This window comes from Typopeltis vanoorti, chromosome 3 (genome assembly GCF_054136105.1).
Source record: "Typopeltis vanoorti isolate ZY-2024b chromosome 3, IOZ_Tvanoo_1.0, whole genome shotgun sequence".
In the NCBI taxonomy this organism is placed as follows: domain Eukaryota; kingdom Metazoa; phylum Arthropoda; class Arachnida; order Uropygi; family Thelyphonidae; genus Typopeltis; species Typopeltis vanoorti.
This window is the reverse complement of record NC_143551.1, coordinates 48,636,781-48,660,686: the sequence shown is the minus strand read 5'-3', so window position 1 is coordinate 48,660,686 and position 23,906 is coordinate 48,636,781. Positions and strand designations below refer to the sequence as shown.

General features: G+C 36.4%; 1 protein-coding gene across 1 annotated transcript in view; it reads left to right on the top strand.

The window, feature by feature from the left end:
• Positions 1-23,906, top strand: part of ninaC (STKc_myosinIII_N_like and MYSc_Myo21 domain-containing protein ninaC) — a 579,315-nt gene that overhangs the window by 487,581 nt on the left and 67,828 nt on the right. Inside the window, exon 31 of the mRNA XM_090415596.1 lies at positions 20,849-20,928. Within this exon, the coding sequence (XP_090271722.1) occupies positions 20,849-20,928 (80 nt within the window). The remainder of the gene's footprint in view (positions 1-20,848; positions 20,929-23,906) is intronic.

Below are 23,906 nucleotides of genomic sequence, written 5' to 3'. Positions count from 1 at the left end.
AATAAAAATAAGTATAGGAATAAATTGACTGATGGAAGTTTGAAAGCCGAATTACTATTAAAGTGCACGACATACAATCCAGATTTAAGTAAATTGGCTGAGAAAATGTAAAATCAAAAGTCTCATTAGTGAATTTTAAATTAAAACAATACAATCAAATAGCTATTAAAATGCATAATATTGTATTTTTGTTCAGACTAATTCTTTTTGCAATACAAATTCTGACTTTTTTGCAATATTATACTTACTTAAACATGTTTTATGATTAAAAACTTAATGTTTTTTATTTATTGAACATATAAAAAATTTATATGCAAACATAAAAGTGGTATTTAATATCTGGAAGTACTGAATTAAAAACAAATTTACCTAAGTTTGAACTAACTGCAACTTTGAGTTACCAGGAAAAATCGAATTGAAGTTGCGGCTCCCAAAATTTTGTTTTAATTAATTTTTTTGGTGGAATGGCTCTTTGGTTCAAAAAGGTTCCTGACCCGTGGTATAGACGAAGCCCTTTAGTTGGAAAGACCTGGGTTCAATTCCCATCCATGATTCAAGAAACCTTTATCTGGTCTCTTTCGACTAAAGGTGAGTTAGTTGGTCTCGTATGGAGATAGAGGGTTTTTCACTTGGAAACTCAGGTTTTTTGTCCCTGAGAACAGGCAAACTGGCATGTGAATACACAGATCTACAGTCAAAAATACATACTTAAAAATCCCTAGTTAGAGGGGCTCAACTGGTCCTAAGGGACGGGCAAGGAAAATTGGAGGAATCCCACATGACAATAACAGTTGTTACATTTTTTGCCCTGCTGTTCTCATTTATATATTTTTTTCAATTGGAACCATTGATATAAAAAGTTCAAATAAATGAGCAAGTAGATTATTTTATCAAATAGTGCTGTCGTGAAACTGTTTGCTATTCACATTATTATTGTTATGAGACCTTATGAAGTCAGAAGACTCATTGCAGGAGGTGCCCACTGTCACAATTGTTGGAAAAGTTGGTTAAATTTCCAGTGAACTCTATGTCTAGTGTCAATAGGAGGAGAAGCAAGGTCTGAACCTTCAGAATCCAAACATGTTATATAGTCTTGATGTTGTCTATTCTAATAGTAGCAGAATGGACAGTTTGTCCAAAGTAACAAAGATGACAAGAACAGTGTATTTGATAAACACCAAGCAAGGATAGAGGTAATAATCTATCTTTGATAGGTGGTAAGAAAGATGACAACTTCCAGGCTGGTTTGGAGGTGGTGTAAATTATATCTGCAAAGGATCCTTGCTATTTGTCCAGATGTTCCTTAAAGGAACATCTGAATCTGAACATATGTTTGCTGATTCTTTTTTAACATCAGAATGCAATCTGGAAGAGGAATGATAATTAACAAATATTTGCCGTATCAAGTTCTCACTGTATCCATTAAGTAATAGAGTATGTTTTATTTTATTTAATTCTTCTAATAGAAGAGACTCAGAAGAACAAATTGTGCATGCAAAATACATATATCGAGCGATTCCACAGACCTGATGACAGGTGTATGGAATGCTCCCTGTGTGGATGGATTGAGGATATATGGGTTGCAAAGTTTAGTTGATAGATGGAAAGAGGAGACATGATAGAAATTTATAACTTACTAAATTGCCTCTCTATGATTAACAGCAAAGAAATTTTTCAATACATGACAAATAGAGAGAGAGAGAGAACTAGGGATCACCCCTAGAAGCTGTGTAAGAGTGTGACTAAACAAGTATGCATGTGGACTAGATTTTTGGCTTGGAGAGTGGTGAATAAGTGGAATGAACTGTCATACGTAGTTATGAGTACCCTGACAGTGAATGAGTTTTCGAAGCATGATAGGTATTGTGTGTATAAAAGGTTAGTCTGGATCTCCAGCAATGAGTCTTGTGACTCTATGGAACTACCTATATAATAATAATAATAATTTTGCAACAATTTGCAGTAGTAATTAATTCATTAAAATTAGGTTTGTGTTCTAAATAGTGTGTGTATTCAGACAGTAAAAAAAAATCATAGGTAGAACAAATATATGAAGTCATGGATTTCTGCTCTGCTTTGTATCCACCATAGCCAGATAGTAAAAGTGTTAACATGGACTTTCTTCATGATCTCAGTGTGTTCTGGATTTGGACATGCTGAAGTTTTATTGAGAATTTCATAGGGAAGATGTAATAATTAGATCACTTTACCAAATGCTTGAAAAAGTGGTAAAATGTATCAAAAAATTGGAATCTCTAGATAAAGTGAGAGAGAGAGTTGGAAAATATACTTTTCTCCACCTCACCACCAGTAATATCTCACTAGTGCACAATTGAAGAAGTCCTCAGCATCATCTTCCCACTTTGGGATCTTTGTCTTCTGAGAATTCAATTTCTTGTCTGCTGTCACCCCAAGACCTCTTAGCTTCTCTTCTTCCTGCAGTGTAGTTTAGCAACTAAAATATGCAAAATTCCATCTCCAGATTGCAATTTATTTATTTATTTGTGTGGAGTTTTCTCCCCTGTCCCTATTGGGGTGAGTTGGGACCCCCCATGTGTGTGTGGGGGGGTTAAGTATTTATGACTGTAGATCTGTGTGCGTGTGTGTGTGTGTTCACGGGACCAGTTTGCCTGTTCTGGGGGGACAAAAAACCAGAGTTTCTGGGTGAAAAAAAATCCCTACCTTCTGATGAGACTGGCTAACTCACTTGTAGTCGAAAGAGATCAGATAACGGTTCTTCGCATCATGGATGGGAATCGAACCCAGGTCTTTCCAACCAAAGGGCTTCATCTATACCAACTGAGCTGTAGAGGCTCTTCCAGATTGCAAGATGAAAAGCCTTATACTTACTGTGTTAAATGGCATTACTCAGCTAGCCTCTGGAATCCTAGAATTTCTATATAAACATCATGATTGATAAATCTCTCAGAGTTGTTTAAATCACCTTATGCAGTCATCCTAATATCTCTCCCTGAGCTATCCATAATATCATTAACTTTATTGGAATAACTGGGTTATGGGCCTAGCACGCTTCCACTGCGCCTCAAAAACTCCTGTGGAATTTCATCAGTCATCCTCTTTCTCCATACATAACTATTTGATATTATTATTACTATCCAAAGACCTCAGTGGAGTCAAAGACTTATCACAGGAAGTTCCTTTATCATACCCACAGATCATCATCATCATCATCATACTTTGAATCATACCTTAAATACATTCAAATTCTCTGCAGACACTGCACTTTCAGGCAAAGCATTCTAATCATTTACAACTCTCCATGCTAAAATCTGCTTCTCACTTCCTCCTATGTCTTTATACAGCTTCCATGGATGACCTCTTGTTCTCCCCTATTTCCCACCATTATATGAAAAACCTATTTAGCATTAATCCTATAAAAACCTCTTACCAACTTGTACATCTCTATCATATCACTTCTCTTTCTCTTATCCACTAGAGTGTAAATTGCATCTTCTCAATCTTTCTTCTTATTCACCATTGCAAAGACCAGAAACTACCTTAGTCAATCGCCTCTGAACCATTTCCCATATCCCTTCATCCTTTGAAAACAAGATGCCCAAATCTTTGCATGTTAGTCCATATGTGACCTAATAAAGACCTTACATATTGGGACTAGAATCTGCTTACTTCTAAAAGTCAGTGTCCTCTGCATCATTGCCAGAATTCATTGTGTTATCCTCAAAATTTTGACAATGTGTCCTCTGAATTTTAGATCCTTATCCACTATCACCACATGATCTCTTATTTCCTCCACCTGTAGCAATATATCCCTACCAAATGTAAACTCAACATTCCATCTTTGTTTTCTAAAGTTTAAAGCCTTATTTTGCAACATGGGACTGACATCCCCACTCCTATTCCCATTCACTCAGTCTACTCAAGTAGTCTTCTTATAAGGCCACAACATCTACTTTACTCCTCATAGTTTGTCCCAATTTTGCATCATCTGCGAACAACTGTATATCCCCATTGAAATCTTGACCAATATCATTAACGCACAGGTTAACCTCCCTACTGGCCGAGGTGGATGAAATAGTATCTTATTTCATTCACCTCGAAATAGAATTTCATCCACATTGAAATAGAATCGTATCTAGATTTAACTGGATGTCTATAGACGTCCTTGCAGGTTGAGGGAGGGGGGATTAAACAGAAATGGCTCCTAAATCAGGTCCCTGTGGCAAACCAGTAGTGACTTTCCTCTTCTGGGATATTGCTTTCCCCCATACACAACTTGTTGATACCTGTCAGACAGGCAATTTCCAATTCAATGTACTAATCTAATATCCAACCCCATCCACTCAATTTTTTGACTATCATCTTATGCGGTGATTTATCAAAAGCCTTTGCAAAGCCTAAGTATACTACTGTATATCCCTCTCCCACATGCAATGCTGCTATAACCTTATTGTAATAAGTAAGTCGATTACTAAAACATGATCTCCCTTTAGGAAATCCATGTTGTCCATCAAAGATAATACCATTGTTGTCAATCCAATTCTAGATCCTAATTTTCACCAACCTCTCTAACACTTTAATCACAACACCTAAAACACAGACTGGCCTGTAATTTGATGCTTGAATTCTGTCACCTCCTTTGTTAAGCAGTATAATCTAGCCTTCTTTCCACTCCTTTGAACTTTGACTCAATGTATGTCAACTCCCTGGCATATTCCTTCAAAATATGCAGTGATATGTCATCAACTCTCATAGCCTTATTAACATTAAGTTTGCTTAATTTCCCCATATACTTTTTCATCACTCATAGTCAGTCTCTCCTCCTCATCATCCATTGTTCTCAAACTCTCCATGATGTCACATTTACAAGGATGAAAGGCCTTTATGAACTACTCATTATACATCTCAACATCCTCTGCAGCAACTCTCCAATCAATGCCATCCTACCACGATCATCCTTTTTTTTTTCTTTTTTGCTAGTGACATATTGAAAGAACTACCTAAAGTTTTTTTTGTTTTTTTTTTTGGCTTCATTAGCTAACTGATGCTCATACTACACATTTACTACCATTGCCAACTAATTCACCATGGTTGCCTGAATACATTACATGAATACATTACAACATTTCTTCTATTAAAAGAAATGTTCTAATGTTCCAATGCTGCTTGGGAGCTATTCAAGAATAGCATCCAAGCAGCACTGATCTCCTTTCTGCCCAACTCTTTGCAGCTATAGCATTCCAAGCTCCAGCTGCAAGCTGTCAACTGAGCTTCTCATAATCACCAGCTTTGTAGTTTCACATATACACTCTCCTCACAGAAGTCCTCACATGGTTGCGAACCATGTGAGGACTAGGTAATCACTTCATAGTCACTCTCACCAAATGGAGGGAAATTTGACACCTCATATATAGCAGCATCCTCTGATGAGATGATCAAATCCAAGACCCTGAATCTGTGCATGCCCTCTGTTACATACTGCCTGAGGTAGTCTCAAAAATCTGCAAAACTAATCTTTTTTACTTCTGTTATTTCTTCATCCCAGTCTATATTGCCATAATTAAAATCACCCATAATGATCACTCTTCTGCTATTTACTTAGCTAATTTGCTTATATCCTCCACATTATTAGGTCTAAGTTTTTCATTCTATTCAACTCTATCTCATGCCATACTGCATCAAAATCACTACCACCATTATTCCCCTTGCATCTCTACCTTCTCTTTTTTTATCATCTATAGTCCTTCAACTCCCTTTTTACCCTTTCTACCTTCACAAAATACATAATATCCTTCCATCTATTCCTGTCAGGATGTTGTCCTCATTCAACCATGTCTCACTTATTCCAACAATTTTTGGGTGGACAAACTCAATCGATGGAATCATTTTGTTTCCTTTGTTTCTGATACTTCCAAAATTTATATACAAAAATTTGTATACAAAACAGCTCATTCTTGCTCTATAACAAACATGCGGGAAGGCTTATGTGTTCGTTGTACATGTTGATTATTTTTAACGGTATAGATGATAACACAGACTAATAAGACACTATTTATTAACTTATTGCTGATATTTTGCTGACATTACAGTTGTTCAAAGTCCCACTGTTATACTGGATTATGGTTGTCTCGCATACTATAACAAACTGTTTTTGTGCTCTGAAGATGCTGGATAAAATACCAGCGAAATATCAGCAATAAGTTAATAAATAATTATTTTCTTATCAGTTTGTGTTCTCATCTATGCCACTAAAAATAATCAACATGCTCTATAACAAGTTTCATTGATACCACTTATTAGATGTGACTTCTCCATACCTTCCACCATTTATTTTTGTTCTTACTTATCATAGGACCTTCTTCAAATCCAACTGTTTTTCCTACATCCCAGGCAATTCCCTCCCATGTTTGTCTACATACATGCATTCGCATCCTCTTGGAGCATGTCTTTATCATGCAGTGTTCCCCTGTCAACCCTGAGTCTCCCTGCCCTGGTTGTTGTGCACACTTGTTTTCTTTCTCTACACTCATGCTACCAACTTCTTTATTCATAAACACCACTTCAATCTCTCCTTCTACTTTCCTGCTTTTTCACATTGCTTCTTTCTTTCTTTCTTGCTCAGATTCATTCTCTGCACTCATTACTCTCCATTCCAGCAGCAGTTTCTCTAAAAGACTCACACCAAAACCACTCAAACACTCTAATACTTCAGTTCTTCCTTTAAGCTCATTCCACACCTTAACAAACTGCATTCCTTTCTCTTCACACATTTCTGCTACATGTCATTCATAATGTTAGCTCTCCACCTCATCTCATCACTGTCATACCTAGGCAACACACTTGACTACCTTTCCTATCACACTATTATCTTTTATCCTTCTCAACACCCTCCTGATATCCAATCTTACATTCTTCTTGTTTCCAGTGAAGTCATTTGTCCCTAATCTTTTGTTCATTACTCCTCATATTGAATGCCTTAGTCACTATTCATTTTACCTACTGGAAAACAAACATCTCCTCATTTACCATGCCTATGATAATCAAATCTCCATACAATGCCACTTGCAGGTCTTTCTTTACCTCTTTCATACTGATATCATTTGTTTGTCTTCTTCACTCTTCAATACATATCTACATTTCTCTTCATTTCACTTCACATCCACTTCATCTCTTGCCTCATCTTAACCAACTCAGCTTTCAAATTTTGCATCCTTTTTCCCATGTTTTATTCATAAAACATGGAAAAATCTCAACCTGCTGCCTTTCTAACATCTCAAATATTTAATATTCCAAATGCAACCCATTCATTCCAGCACTTCTGGCATTCATATCTTACCATCTCCAGGAAGAACAGTAAGTTTCAATAGTAGTATACTGTATTATTTCATAATACATATACTGTATTATTTCATAAAATTAACAGTAAAACTAGTTAGTGCTTCCTCTTTTAGATTACAGAGGAAGCACTAAATACTTTTACTTTGTCTAAATGCTGTTACTAAACAGCTTTACTGTGTCATCTCCATTCAATAAAGTGATTATTACTATTTGACCCCTCCAGGGAGTCCAAGGACTGATCGAGGGAGGGCACCTGCTCTACAACTCCGTCTCCACCATTCAATCACCAATTGACCGCAGCTACACTAATGCCATCTGCTGCCGACCACTATTGGTATTTCCACAGACAATCACAAACATCCATGCCCACAACAGGATTTGAACCCGCAGCCTTTTGTCTGAAGAGCGGATACACTATCCACTTGGCCAACCAGACCAGCAGATTATTCTTTCATAATGTTTAATTAGTCACTTATATTGTTCATGTAATTGTTAATTACTTTCTTCCACACTATACCTTCTGTAATGCTCTAACATTTGCTGTGCACAGTATGACCTTTGCTGTCCTTGCACCAATAAACCATCAATCAATCAATCCTCCCTACTATGAACTTCACTTCTGCAGCACCTGTGTCATTTTTCTAGTCAACTTTTCATCTGTCCTATTAATATTTAACTATCATTCAAGCAACATATAATAATGATAAGCTCCATTCCTTATTACTATATTTATTACTTATTACTTATCATTACTATATTTCTCTTTCCATTTTCTCCAATCTATTTCCTTAGATCTGTACACCATGTACATGTTGGCCACAAAAATTTGTTAGAATTATTTATGAGATTTTTAACCAAAAGGAATTAGCAAGAGTCATATAAAAAATAAGTTGGTCTTTCCAGAAACTAATGTAAAACAAGTAACCTTGGCAAACATGCTAAACAAACCAATCCTGTAGCCCCCTGTGCAGTCTCTCTCTCTCTCTCTCTTTTCCCATCAGACTACTTCTCACCTCCTGGGTCAAGATCACATAAATTCTGACAACTGGAAATCAAGTCAACAAGTGCTATCTAAAGGAGTAATCCTTCATTAATTTCCCAAACCATCCTACTTTATCCCTACATGCTGTTTCCTCCTCCTGTTAACATCAAATTCTTTATAATGATCAGTTTCTTCATAAATGCTAAACTGATCAAGGAGGCAGATAATGAGTTGAAGGTTAGGGGACATATTGCAAAAGTTATAAAGGTCACTCAAAATACAAAAATGACTACCACAATGCAAAGATTTCTGGCAATTGATGGCAAGGGAATGGGATGATCAGATCAAGTCTAGATTTCTGGTATAGATCTGGTCAACATGATACTGGGATGTAATATGGTAACATTAGGAAGATCCCAAAGACAAATGAAATCTTGGGGGTGTAAAATGTCATCATCATCAAATTCCTGCCATGTACCCTCAAGGGGTGTACAGGATATGATAGTACTACATGAAAAATTTACATCATTACCAACTTCCTATCTACAATTTTCCTCCAAATCAGTCTGTTACTTGTCAAGACTCCAACATTATCAGATCTTATATTTCTATCATCTAAGGCACTTTGTATCATATCAATCCACTTATATCTTGGTCTTCCTCTGGGTCGTTTTCCTGCCAACCTGGCAGAGAAAACTTCTTTTGCTAATCTTTCCTCGCCCGTTCTGTTTAAGTGACCATACCACCTGAGATTAGCTCTGCTAACGCATTCCTGGATGCTGACAATGTCAAGTTCTTTCCTAATATCCTAGTTTTTAATATGATACTGCCATTGATGCCTTCTGTTCATGCCTCTAATCTTTCTCAGGACTCTCATATTTGCAGTTTCTAGTCTTTGGTCAAGTGTTTTACTTCTGACCCAGCTCTCAGATCCATAAGTTAAAACTGGTTTGAACACTGTCTTGTATACAGCTAATTTAGTGTTCCGACTAATTTCTCTCTCATTCCATATGAATTTATTCAGTTGACTTCCTACCATACCAGCTTTGTTGATTCTGTTGTCTATTTCCATATTTAATTTACCATCTTCAGTAAAAATCGTGCATAAGTAGCTGAAATGTTTTACTTGTTCCACAGGTTCCCCGTTCACAACATAGTTGACATTTTCAACAATTCTACCTATTTTCATTGTCTTTGTCTTTTTTAATGTTGACCTTCATACCATATCTATTACAACAGTATTCAATTTAGTCGAGGAATCTTGCAAACTTGTAGCGGATTTATTTAGAAGTATAACATTGTCCACATAAAGCAAAGAGCTGACATTAACATCTCCAATTCTGATATCATGTTTAATACCACTTTCCATCATAATGTGATCCATATAGATAATGAATAACAGAGGGAATAATGTACATCCTTGTATCACACCAGATTTAACATTAAACCATCTTCCTGTACTTCCTTCAATTCTAACTGTAGACTTACAACTCAAATAAAGACTAAGTATTGCTTGATATAATGCTCCATTGACACCATAAACCTGTAGCGTATTCAAAAGCTTCTCTCTTGGCACCTTGTCATATGCCTTTTCCAGATCAACAAAACTTAAATACAGACCTTTGTTATATTCCCATGCTTTCTCAACTATTTATCGTAATGTGAAGATCTGATCCTGAGAGCCTCTATTTGGCCTGAATCCAGCCTGAATCCAAGTTTTTCTTCCACAATTCTTCTCAACCATTTCTCAAGTATACTTGCATAGATCTTGCCAAGATCACTTAGTAGGGAAATACCTCTGTAATTCTCACATTCAGTTTTATTTCCCTTTTTATATATGGGTACTATTAGAGCTCTACTCCAATCATCAGGAATTCGTCCCTCTGTCCAGGCTCTCTAACTATGCAGTGCAGCCACTGTAAGACTTTTATACCACCTATTTCAACATTTCTGGTCGAATATCATCTACTCCTGCTGCCTTTCCACATTTCAAGCCTTTGATTGCTTTTTCCACTTCGAGTATGGATATGTATTCCTGACTGTATGCCTGTTCAGTGTTTTTTATCACTTTGCTATCACTGCTGGTTTCATTTAGCAATTTTTTAAAGTAATTACTCCATACTTCAAGGATATCTTTTTCTCCTGTTTTCATGAAAAGAAACACAAACTGAGTTTCTTTTGTGTTATTCTTTTGAGTTTCTTTTGTGGCATTCATTTTAAACGCACTTTAGAGAAAGCCTATTTCTGTATAATTACATGTAATGTGTGGTGAGAATTAAAGAATATATTACTTTGTTTTGTCACCATTTTTTTTTCTTTTTTTAACATCACCTGTAATTATTATTATAGGTGATTATTACTACAATAATTATATAAAGTAGACCTTGGGCAGGCAAACTTTTTTCTGGCTATTAGATTACAGTTGTATTTCTGGAGTCCTGTAGATAGATATAGAGAAAATACTACATAGGATATTATTATTATTACATGACACCTCCAGGGAGTCCAAGGACTCATCATGGGAGGGCACACTACTCTACTTTGCTAAATACATCTCATCCTCTTTACTACTACTTAATTCTCCAACTACTACTACCATCTATCACCCATCATCACCAACAACAGTATTTTTTGTCTGTAAATTGCATATGTCCTGAGGGCCGATTTGTCTGTACTCATGATGAAAAATCCGAGTTTCCGGGAGAAAAAAACACTGCTACCACTGTATGAGATCAGCTAACTCACCTTCAACTGAAAACCCTGTATAAGGAGTCCTCTCATCACGACGAGAATTGAACCCAGGTTATGACCCATTATGGGACAATGTTCCACTGTTCTTCGAATTGCACTACGACGGCTACACATAGTAGGTAGTGCAAGAATGAGAGATCATCCCTAGAGGATGTATAAGGGTCATGTGAGTATAGAAATGAAAAATAGAATTTTAGTACAAGGAATGGTGAATGAATGATTGCTGGAATAGGCAACGAGTGTGCCAAAACAACACTGAATGCATTCAAGGGTAAGTATGTATTGTGATCTACAGAGAGTTGATGAAACATGCATTGAATCTTGTGACTCCATAGAGAGCTGGGAATAGTACTAATATCAAGCATTTCATGGTTCATTCATATATATAAACTATTTATTGAATTTTGGAGGGACAGTTATCTGTAAATATCATGTGATAGAAAGCACATAAAGGCAATGAATTATAGATTTAATAACAACATTACGAAATCTGATTTTCAATCAGATCATTTCTGCTTCCACTTAGTGAGCATGACTGTCATCATAGTCAGGGAACTGGTCATTAATGTGAAAGTTTCACTGAAGAAGGTAGCTACATTGAATGGAAAATAGGTGTTTGAGAGTTAAGATATTTGAAAAAAAAAAGAAAAAAGATAGCAATACTAGATTGCATTCCAAGAGTTAAATGATAAATAAAGAAAAGTGAAATGAAATGATAGTGATAATAAGCAAGGTCGGTATTATGAAAAGTATTAGTATTACTTCCAAGCCTCCATGGAGCCCAAAGACTCATCACTGGAGGTTGAATACTCATAGATGACAACAACTATTGTACTTTGCTTTGAACATATTCAAAGTTTGGGGCACTTAGCACCCATTCCAGCAATGCATTCCACTTGTTTACCACTTGCCAAATAAGAAATCTCTTTTTCACCTCTTTACTCACATAACCATTGTACATCCTCCAGGGATGAATTCTAGTTCTTACATCACACATTATACTATGCAATAATTCTCTTGTATCTACTTGGTAGGCTACTCTCTCACCAGCTTATATGTCTCAATCATATCACCCCACCTCCTCCTATCTGCCAAGCTCTGAAGACCGCGTTCCCTCAATCTGTCCTTATACTCGATATGCCAGAGTCCTGAGACAGTCTTAGTTATTGGCCTCTGCACTTTCTCCAATGTTTTTCTATCACCAATATAGCCAGGTGACCAGATCTGTGTACAGAAATCCAATGAGGCCTAATTAAGCACCTTATAGAGTGGAACTATCACCTTCTTATCCTCACATGTTGGCAGTCTTTGCATTATAGCAGTAATTTTTGGGTAATCCTTAAAAATCTTGTGATAGGTCCCCATGAACTTCAGTTCCCTATCCACCAAGATGTCCAGATCTCTTGCTTCCTCCACTTCTAAAAGCAAAGTTCCTCCAATGTGGTAAACTTCATTCCATTTTTTTCTGGACAAGGTGTATAACTTTATGCTTATCAACATTGAAATGAAATCCCCATTCTTCAGCTCAAAGCACCAATGGATTCAAATAACAATAACACATCAGAATTTCTTTATTACTCTTGCTAATTTAGCATCATCAGCAAACAATGGAATATCTCCTTTCACACTGAGCTATATCATTGATGTATAAGTTAAACAGCACTGGTTCCAGAACAGAACCCTGTGGCACCCCACTTGTCACCTTCCTTTTTTATGGAACATTGCACCTCCGTACACAACCCTTTGGCTCCTACAAGGCTGGTTGACTAATAGGAACCATACACAACTCTCTGGCTCCTATTAGTCAACCAGCCTTGCAACCAAGCTACTAAATGACTATCCAATCCCATTCTTCCCAATTTCAACAGTAATGTATCATATGGTACTTGATCAAATGCTGTAGCAAAATTCAAATAAATCACTGTATAAGCATCTCCACCATCCAATACACTAGTCACCCTATTATATTAATTTAATTTAATTTAATTTAAGTGAACTATATTAATTTAAGTAAACATAACCATGTGCAGAATTGGTGAGACCTTGAAATCTACTCCTCTGGCATGGCTACCAGTACTTTCCAACATAGCCCCACCAAATATATGAAGAAGACAGACTTCACTAAAAGAACTGGAGAAAATCACAAATAACTCCCTATTGCTTCTCCACTCAACCTTTATAAATCCCCCCTAGAACCCAACTGAAGTCAAGGTACCCATTTTGGGACATAACCAGAGCCTTTTCTGGCCAGTGGCATCAACTCACAACATGTGGAACCAACAATGGACTATGAACTTGTCAATGAATGGCTCTCTTGTGAAAGACCCCTGCAGCTGCCAGCCCAGCTTCATCCTTCCTAGAAGACTATGGATAACTATCAACAGAATCAGGATGAACCAGGGCATATGTGGCTACCTCCTACATAAATGGAATATGGCAAATAGCTCTTACTGTGCCTGCACCCATATCCTACAGACTGTCAAACATATCATCGGTGACTACCCCCTTTGCCATTTACATGCCGACCTGCAGGTCACTGCGGAAACAGCATGAAGTGCAAAGGAGGCTCTAGAGTGGCTTTCAACATTGGAGATCGAACTATAGCTGAACTCTACCATAAAAATACCTACTCTATTATAAAACGTAACCAAGTTACTAAAGCATGACACTCTTCACAAACTCATGTTACTTGCTCGAAAGCCTTCCACTCTCATCAATCCATGTTTGTATTCTGTCTCTAACCAGCCTCCTCCACCACTGCAATTGATATATACATTGGCCTATAGTTTGATGCTATTAACTTGGATAAGGAAGAATGTCAAGAATAGTGTAAAACACCAGGAAAATGAGTGATAAGTGTAATAAGAAAGAGATAGCAGAGTTTGAAAGGAGAAATAGGGTAAATTATCAGTTTATATGACTGGTAAATGGTAATAAAGTGACCACTTCAGAAGACAGTGGAATTATATCATGTTCATTTTCATAGATACTTGTTGTCATCATTTTGAAATACTGTTGAACAAAATCTTTTTTATTTTATTTTTTTATCATCCAAATGAGATGAAGGGTAGTGATGAAGATTGAAGAAAAATATGAAAGAACATGTCCAGTTTTTCTTGCTTATAATTTGTTTTTTCTGTGTTAACACAGAAAAAACAAATTATAGACAACAAAATACCCTGGAATAGATGGTATACAGATAGAACTTATAAGGAATATATGAAAAAGGTATGCTTACAAGTGTTATGGCAAATTATTAACAGAATTTATGAAGGACAAGAATTACCAGAGGAGTTTAGAAGATCAATTTTTATCCCCATTCCAAAAAAGACAGAAGTTTTAGACTGTACGAATTTTAGAACGATAAGTCTTATAACTCACACAGCAAAAATTCTGGTTCAAATAATTTTAGAGAGAATTAGGAATAAAATAGAAAAAGAAAGGAATGAGGAACAGTTTGGATTCAGAAGCAACAGAGGAACTAGAGAGGCTATAACTTGTCTAAGAATTATTGGGGAGAAAACACTAAACCATGGTGGAAAGTTGTTTTTGGGATTTCTAGATTTTGAAAAGGCATTTGATACAGTGAAATATGAAAGGCTTTTTGACATTCTAGAAAATACTGATATTGACTCTTATGACTTGGAAATTTTAAAGAGATTATATTGTTCACAAATAGCGTCAGTATGTGTAAATGGAGAGGAAACAGGAGAATTCCCGGTAGAAAGAGGAGTCAGGCAAGGATGCAAGTTATCACCATTTAGTGAACAAATGTTTAGAGAGGCACTTGAGGATGTAGAAGAAGGAATAAAAATAAACGGAAGAATCATTAATAACTTAAGATATGCAGATGATGTAGTAGTGATGGCAGAAAGTGAAAATGGGTTACAACAAATTATTCAAAGAATTGAAAACTCCTGTAAAGAGTATGGACTAAGAATTAACACGAAAAAGACCAAGATAATGATAATGGGTAGAAAAATAGGAGGTAATGTAAAAATAAGATGTAGAGGAAAGATTTTAGAAGAAGTGGAAAGATTTCAATATTTAGGTAGCTGGATCTCAGAGAAAGGAACTTCAGAGTTGGACATTAGAAATAGAATAGGTAAAGCTAAATCGGGATTTATGGAAATGAAGAGAATTTTAATAAACAAGAACACTAAAATAGGCGTTAGAATTGGAATAGTTAAAGCAACAGTTTGGAGTATTGCAAGTTATGGAAGTGAGTCATGGACACTAAGAAAGAGAGATATGGAAAGAATTAATGCATTGGAAATGTGGTGTTATAGAAAGATGGAAAGATTAGCTATACAGAAAGAATATCAAAACAAGAAGTTTTAAGACGAGTTGGGATGGAAAGAACACTGTTAAAGAATATTATGCAAAGAAAGACTAGATTTGACATCTTCCGAGAGGTTCTTCAGGACACCTGACAAGAACTATATTACAAGGGAAAGTTGAGGGGAAGAGAAGACATGGAAGACCAACTAGAGAGTGGTTTAATGACCGTGGAATGGACTGGTTTAAGAATGATGGAAGCGACAGACAGAGAGAAATGGAGAAGAGCTGCTCATCTGCTGCAACCCTCTTGCTAGAGGATGCTACCGGACGACGACGAACACAAAAAAATCAATGAATTATGGACTATTTGTTTATATTTCTGGACACCTATACTAGACTGCATGCATGCAGACAGTTCCAGGGCTTACAAGTTCCTTTTACTTAAGTATCAACAAAAAATCTAAACTATGAAGTTTAATTGCAATAGATAAATGCTAATCATTCATAAATACATCATTTCAAGCCTTGTGCTTAGCTATATACAATTCTCTGCATGCATACAGGCAGATGAAAGTGCCTCACTGACTCACATAATATAAAGCAGTTATCATGCTGTGTTGTGCTGGTCTTTCTTGCTTTACATTTAAACATCTTATTAATACTGTACAGTAATCCAAAATGAATTAATAGTGCAGAAAGTAATGTTAACAAAAAGAAACAGAGAAGACAAACCAATAATGAGTATGCATTTGATGATGATGAAGAATGTTCATTCTTTAACATTTGTATGACACAAAATTCTTTATTATTATAAAATGCTTGGTTGTAAAGGCTATGTTTTCATTTCTTTATATATATATATATATATATATATATATAAAGTGGATATATGAAGTTATATAAAGTGGATATATGAAGTTATATAAAGTGGATATATGAAGTTATATATATATATATTATAGTTATATATAAGTTATGTTCTCAACATTAAAATTTGACCAGAGTATGTTAAGGTTACATAAAATTCAACAAAACATGATAGTTTATGCTTAAATAATGATATATATATATATGATAGTTTATGCTAGTTTATGCTTATTAGTTTATGCTAGTTTATGCTTATTATATATATATATTATTAATTAATGATATATATATATATATCATTATTTAAGCATAAACTATCATGTTTTGTTGAATTTTATGTAACCTTAACATACTCTGGTCAAATTTTATTGTTGAGAACATAACCCCTGTGTTTAATTACTGCATAAAGGAGGCTTCAAGATAGAAATAGAAGCCAAATAGCACAGAGAGTTGGGGAGCAGGGGATGTTTAGGCAATTGAGCTTGGCAAGTGCAAGAAGAATGATTGTTATGGAAGATTTTAACTACAGCAGTATAAGCTGGGAAGAGGAAAATGCATGTAGTAATAAGGGAATGGAATTTCTAGAATTCTTGAGGGACAAATGTCTTAGGCAACATGTAATAGAGGGAATAAGAGGTTCAAGAGATTTGGATTTGGTCATAGCATCAGAAGAGCTGATAATAACTGAGATGACATCTCTCTGCTCAGTTGGAGAGAGTGACCATGTATGTGGTTTTGACTTGGAAAATGAATAGATATGCAGAAGTATCAAAGAAAAGGGAATATATGTGGAATTATAAGACAGGTGATTATAATAGCATTAGATATCAACTTGGGGCAGTTCCATGGAGGGCAGAATTGGAAGGCCAGAATACCATTAGTGCTTGGGAAATTGTGAAGGAATATCTGTTTGTTAGCAGCAATAGTAAGATGTATTCCACGAGTGAAGAAGAGGACACAATTTGGTGTAAAGTAGATGACAAACAATAACAAACAGGAACTGCAGGTAAAAAAGAAATTATGGAAGAGATATAAGGAGAGGGGGTGGAGAGCAGATACATGAAGAATATAAGACTCAGGCCAGGAGAGTGACTAGTATGGTAAGGAAGGCAAAACTGTTATATGAGAAGAGATTGGCCCTAAGATCCAAAGAAAATCCTAAGGAAATTTTTTAGCTATGTGGCCAGTAGGAAGAGAAATGATTGTGGAAGAATGACATTATAGGATAAAAATGGGAATAGAGTGACTGATGCAGAGGACATAGTGGAGTTGTTCAATGAATATGAATACTTTATTGGGGTATTTCATCCTGGAGAAATAGGTTTTAATACTAGAGGGATAAGGCAGGTTCAAGGCTTAGAGGTGCAAGAGGAGAGTATGTTCCAAATACTGAGTACTGTGGATGTCAATAAAGCTGGAGGACTGGATGTTATTTCACCACAGCTTTTGAGAGAATGTGCTAAAGCTCTGTTGACCTGGCTTTTCAATGAAAGTCTGACTATGGAAAAGATACCCAGGGAATGGAAGGAAGGTAAGATAGTGCCATTGCATAAGGGTGGTAGCCAACTGGAAGTTTCTGATTATAGGCCAGTTTGTGTGTCATCAATAGTTGTTAAGGTCTTGGAGAAATTAGTGAGGCACGATATACAGCATTGGGCAGATGAGGGTAATGTTATCTGTGAGAATCAACATGGATTTGTTAAGTGGTGCTCTTGCTTTTTTTGGATTTTGCAAAAGCATTTGATAGGGTACCACATGATAAGCTGATACTTAAGTTGCAGCATGGGTTTAGATGTCGGATTAGTCAACTGGATTCAGGACTGGCTGTCTGATAGGTATCAGAGAGTTGTGTATGGTGGGGCAATATCAAGGATGCAAAAGGTTACAAGTGGAGGAACAGAATTCTATTCTTGAGAGATACTTGTGACATTAAATTAAGAAATATAATTATGTTAACACAAGAATATTAAATTTTTTTTTTAATTGATACCTTCTAATTCCTACATTAGTCTAATGTTATCTTGAATTGAATTTATAAATTAAGATTATTATATGAAATTGTGAATTAATACCTATAATTTGTTCATCACTCCGATGAAATTTACCTATCTTTAGTGTTTAGCACTGTAACATCACACAGCTCATTCTACTTTTGAATGATCAATTTTTTGTATTCCTTGTAAAAACTGTTCCTATCAAGCCACTGAGTATAGTCTGTTAATTTCAGACTGAAATATTTGGCAAATATTAAAATATTCTTGTGATAACGTGTTTATATTTCTTAGTTACAAGTGGGGTTCCACATGGCTCGGTACTGGGACCTGTATTGTTTAACTTTTATATCAATGACATTGTCAATGGATTGCAGGAGGATATTCAGTTGCCTGCAGACGATGTGAAGCTGGGCAGGGTTATTAATAATAGTGCAGATGTGGCAACCCTTCAAGAGGATTTGAATAAACTGGACTGATGGGCAAATGATTGGCAGGTGTTGGTTTGTATAAGACTCTAATCAGACCACACTTAGACTATTGTTCTCAAATTTGGTCCCTAGGTTTTGAAGGGGATAAATTAACTGTGGAAAGGGTACAGAGGTAAATAACAAAGATGGTTTCAGGACTGTACAATGTTAGTTATGAGGATCGACTGAGGGAATGTGGACTGCGAGGTTTAGTGGATAGAAGAAGGAGAAGTGATGTGATTGAGACTTTTAAACTGTTGAGAGGCAATTACATGATTGACACTGGGGAGTGATGACGAGGGGACCATCCGTGGAAGTTACAATAGGAAGCTGTGAGCAAGAGGGTGAGGAGTAGTTTCTTTGCATGGAAGTTGGTCATAGCATGGCTGATAGAGCGGTGAGAGCACGAACAGTCAATGAATGGTATGATAGACTTTGTGTTTCCTAGGAAGGTCTTCCCACGATGAGTCTCTTGATTCCATGCAGGCCTGAATAATAAATAATAAGAAGAAGAAGAGGAAGAAAATTAAAAGCCAGTCAGTATCTCAGGACTACTGCATGCAAATCTGGACACCTGGATTCCACTGGGATGAAGAACTATCGGAGAAGATCCAGAGTTGAGTGATAAAGATTGTAGCAGTTCTATGGAATGCTCCCTGTGAGAATAGATTGATCGTCTCTTGGCTTCAAAAACTAGCTAATAGGCAAAAAAAGATGAGACATGATAAAATCATATGAGTTATCAAGAGAGTTTTATAGAATTAACACTGAAGACTTTTTTTTTTCAATACATGGCAGGAAGAGAGACAAGAGGTCACCAGTGTAAATTGTGTAGTTAGCAAGGATCTTAGGACTAGATTTTTTTGCTTGGAGATTGGTGAATGGCTGGAATGGATTGAAGAGGTAGTTGTGAGTATTTCATCAGTGAATGAGTTTAAGGACAGGTATGATTGGTAATGTGTGAGTAATGGATCTCCCACGATGAGTCTTCTGATTCCAGAAACACCTGTATAATCATAATAATAATAATAAATTCCTGTTTTATGAACTTGTACTAGGAATGAATTAACTCATAAAGTTGAATTACCTGTACTCTAGTATAAAATGCAATTAAGCTATAAAACAGACTCATGATGCCCTCTTCATTGCATTTTATGATACAGTATACATGTGGTCCAGTACAGGTGAAAATTAGAGTGCTATTTAAAATTTGGCATTTTTAAATATACACTAAGTAAAATTGGAATATATAAGATTGGTTGTTAAAGCAGGAGATAGGCTTTTCAAGATATGAGTTTTATATGGAGAAGCAGCACGTTTAGAAAAAAAAAAACAGCGAGCAGGATGCCAAATGTTCTCTTGGTCACTTCTGTTTAAATTATATGTTTAACTAACTATAAATAATTATTGAAGGGAGGTATTCAATTTTTGCAGAATTCATAGTGAAGAAAACAAAATTGCAGAAGATTTGGGATATAAAGCTAGAGTATTACCATATTTTTCGATAGATAACGCGCAACTAATGTATAAATGCACCCCCAACATTTTCATCATTCCTTTTACTGTATAGATAATGCACATGTGCATTATACATCTCATACATCTCATACCTTTCAAATGTATACCGTACATGTTCATTTTTAACGAATTTAAACTTTTTTTTTTGTATAGATAACGCACGTGTTATCTGTCGAAAAATACGGTAATTAATATTTGTTGTATCACTTTAGTAGGACTTGAACAGATGAAATGTGGATGGATGAGTGAGCATATGAATTTATTGGTGCTTTGTATAGAAGTTTGGGATGATGACATAAATTACCACAAAGATGAGAAAAACTTTGAAAAATAGAGAAAAAAAAGAAGAGGTTGTGCCATTATACATCAGTACTTGATGGTAAACATATGGATTACCACATGAAAATTTAGTCATTTGCATTTTAGGAGAGATGAAACACAAATCTCTAAAATATCCAAAAAGGAGTAACTAAAGTAATACCAGGGCACTGAATTTGTTAGCTGAGGATAGTCTAAAAGAACTTATCTTACAAACTTTCTATATTGGAGGTTGAAAGGTGGTGTGATTGTGATGTTAGATCTTAAAATTCTGGCATTCTTATGATAATAAAATTCATAATACAAATGGCTATTTCCACTCTAATTTTAAATTGTTCTTTTTTCTCCCCTAGAAAGATTCACCAAGGTTCGCAGCAAAAATATCTGAAGGAACTCCATTTATGTATTATGACAATGTTGTTTCCAATAACAGGTTAGTTTTATATTTCATTTAAAATCATTATGATGAGGGGGCGCTAGTGGGTCAAGCGCTACGAATGTGTTTTGAAGAGCTCCTGATTCAGATAAGTTTTACAAGGAATAATTAAGTATATATGCGTAATTGTTTAAGTAAGAGCGGCTGTAAACGTTGTACGCTACCGATATTATTAGTGTGGGGTTTTTTTCTTGCTTAAACTAAATACGAAAACGTTAATATTAGACCTAGTAACCTGCAGAGAAAAAAAAAATGGCGGCGGCATTGTCATTCCATGATTTTAATTTGGATTTCAGTCGGTTCGTTAAGTGTGAGGTCTGTTATATGTATTCCTTCGACTACATAAATGATTTGTGGATGTTTAGTGCGGATGGAAGAAGGGTGTGTGCGAAATGTGACCTGAACGAGGAATTGATGAATGCGAATATGAAGTTGATGACAGAAAGTGCTAGTACCGATTGTGTCGTGAGTGCACGTTTGAAAGAGGAGGATGGCGAGAAAGACAGGCGAAAAAATGTTAAAAAATCAGGAAAAAAGAAAAAGAGCGATTTGACAACCGTAACGGATGTTAAAAGGGACGAAAGTGAGGCGGAAAGAAACGAAATTGAGAGAACGAATGAAAGTAGAAATGGCGTGGTGCAGAAATCGCAAGTAAAAAAAATCGAAAGATTGAATGATAGCGAAAAAAGAATGACTGATGGCGAAAGTTGGACGCATGTTGGAACGAAAGTACTGAACCAAAGAAAGATGAATGACAGTAAAAGTGAGAAGAATGATAGCGAAAGTTGGACGCATGTTAGTCCGAAAATACGGAAACAAAGAAAGATATGTGAGAGTGAAAGTGAGAAGAATGATAGTGAAAGTTGGACGTATGTTGGACCGAAAGTACGGAAACAAAGAAGGATGAATGAGAGGGAAAGTGAGAAGAGAGGGTCGAGAGTTAGAAAGATTTAATGATAGAGTGAATGTGTCGCGAGGTTCAGAAGGTGAATTGGATTGGATGAAGCAAGAAATGAAATGGATGCGGAATGAAATTAAGAGAATTCAGGTCAAAACTATTAAAATAAATCATGATGGCATGAAAGAGATAACAAAAGATGAGCGAGTGGCGTTGTATGGCGACTCCATTATTAAAGGTGTGCTAGAGGATAAAATGCACAAGGTATGTTTTCCAGGCGGTAAAATGAGTAGAGTGATTGAGGCATTGAATATGAGGCGGGAACGAGCAAAAGAGTTAATTGTATTAATTGGTACGAATGATTTGAGAGAGAACAAAGAGCATGTCAAAATGAATGTTAGGAGACTGCTTGGAAAGATAAAGGAGAATAGTGTGACAGGAAGGGTGGTCAGTGTGTTGCCTAGGTATGATTGTGGTGAAATGAGGTGGAGAGCAAGGATTATGAATGATATTCTGGCTGAAATGTGTGAGGAGATGGGAGTACAGTTTGTTAATGTGTGGAATGAGTTTGAGGGACGAAGTGAGCTGTATGGGAGCGATGGACTGCATTTGAGTGGTTATGGTGTGAGTCGCTTGGAGAGACTGCTGCTGGAAGGTAGAGAAGTGAATAGAGAGAATGAATCAGATCGAGAGGGGAGTGATGTGGAAGAGCAGGAGAGTAAGACAGGAGAGATTGAAGGAGTGGAAATGAATGTGAAAGTGAGTGGTATGAGTAAAGAAAATGAGAGAATGGGTGTGCAAGAGGAGCAGGGAAACGGCGAGGCTCAGGGTGGACAGGGATACACAGCGTGAGAAAGGTGGATGCTCCAAGAGGAGGTGAGAGAATGTGTAGGCAGGAAAGTAATGGGATGATCAGGGATCAAAAGGAAACAGATGGAATTGCAAAGGGTTCTAAAATGAAGAAGCAGAAAAGGAAATGGCCCCAGTCCAGCATGGAGAGATCACATCGAGTGAGTGGTATCAGTGGAACTAGCTGTAGATCCAGAAATGAGTTGTTGTGTTTGTATACTAATGCTAGAAGTATAAGAAACAAGGCAGATGAAATGGTTGCACTAATTGCGTCTGTGCACCCAGAGATTGCCGGAATAAGTGAGACATGGTTAGATGAGGATGACATCCTGACAGGAATAGAGATGGAAAGGTATGATGTGTTTCGTGAGGATAGAAGGGGTAAAAAGGGAGGGGGAGTGCTATTGATGATAGAGAAAGAGTTATGTCCATACAAGGTAGAGATGCAAGAGGGAAATGGGGCCAGTGGTTTTGAGGCAGTAGGGTGTGAGATAGAGGTGAATAGAATCAAATACTTGGTGGGATGTTGTTATAGACCTGGTAATGTGGATGGTGATGATAGTGAAATGTATAGTCAAATAAGCCAAGCAAATAAGAAAAGGGTGATTATTATGGGTGATTTTAATTATGGCAATATAGACTGGAATGAAGAGATAGCAACTGGAAGTAAAGAAAATAAGTTTCTTGAGTTTTTGAGGGATAACTACCTCAGACAGTATGTAACAGAGGGCACAAGAGGATTAAGGGTCTTGGATTTGGTCATCTCATCGGAGGATGTAATTATCAATGAGGTATCAAATCATCCACCAATTGGTGAAAGTGACCATGAGGTGATTACTTGGGTGGTTGCCAGCAGTGCAAGGACCCCTGTGAAAAAAGGGTATATGTGGAACTACAAGGGAGGTGATTATGAAGAGCTCAGGAGACAGCTTGCAGGTGTAGCATGGAATGAGGAGTTAGCTGGAAAAGAGATCAATGCAGCTTGGGGGATTTTCAAAAAATATTTAGTGGATGCAATGTCTAAATGTATACCACGGGTGAGAAGGTTAAATAAGTTAGGTGTGAGATGGATGAATAAAGAGATTAAGCATGCAATACAGAGAAAAAGGGCATTGTGGAGGCAGCATGAGAGAAGTGGAAGTAACCAATTTCATGAGTTCTACAAAGACCAGGCAAGGAGAGTGACTTGGTTGGTGAGAGTAGCTAAAGAGAAGTATGAACAGCAGTT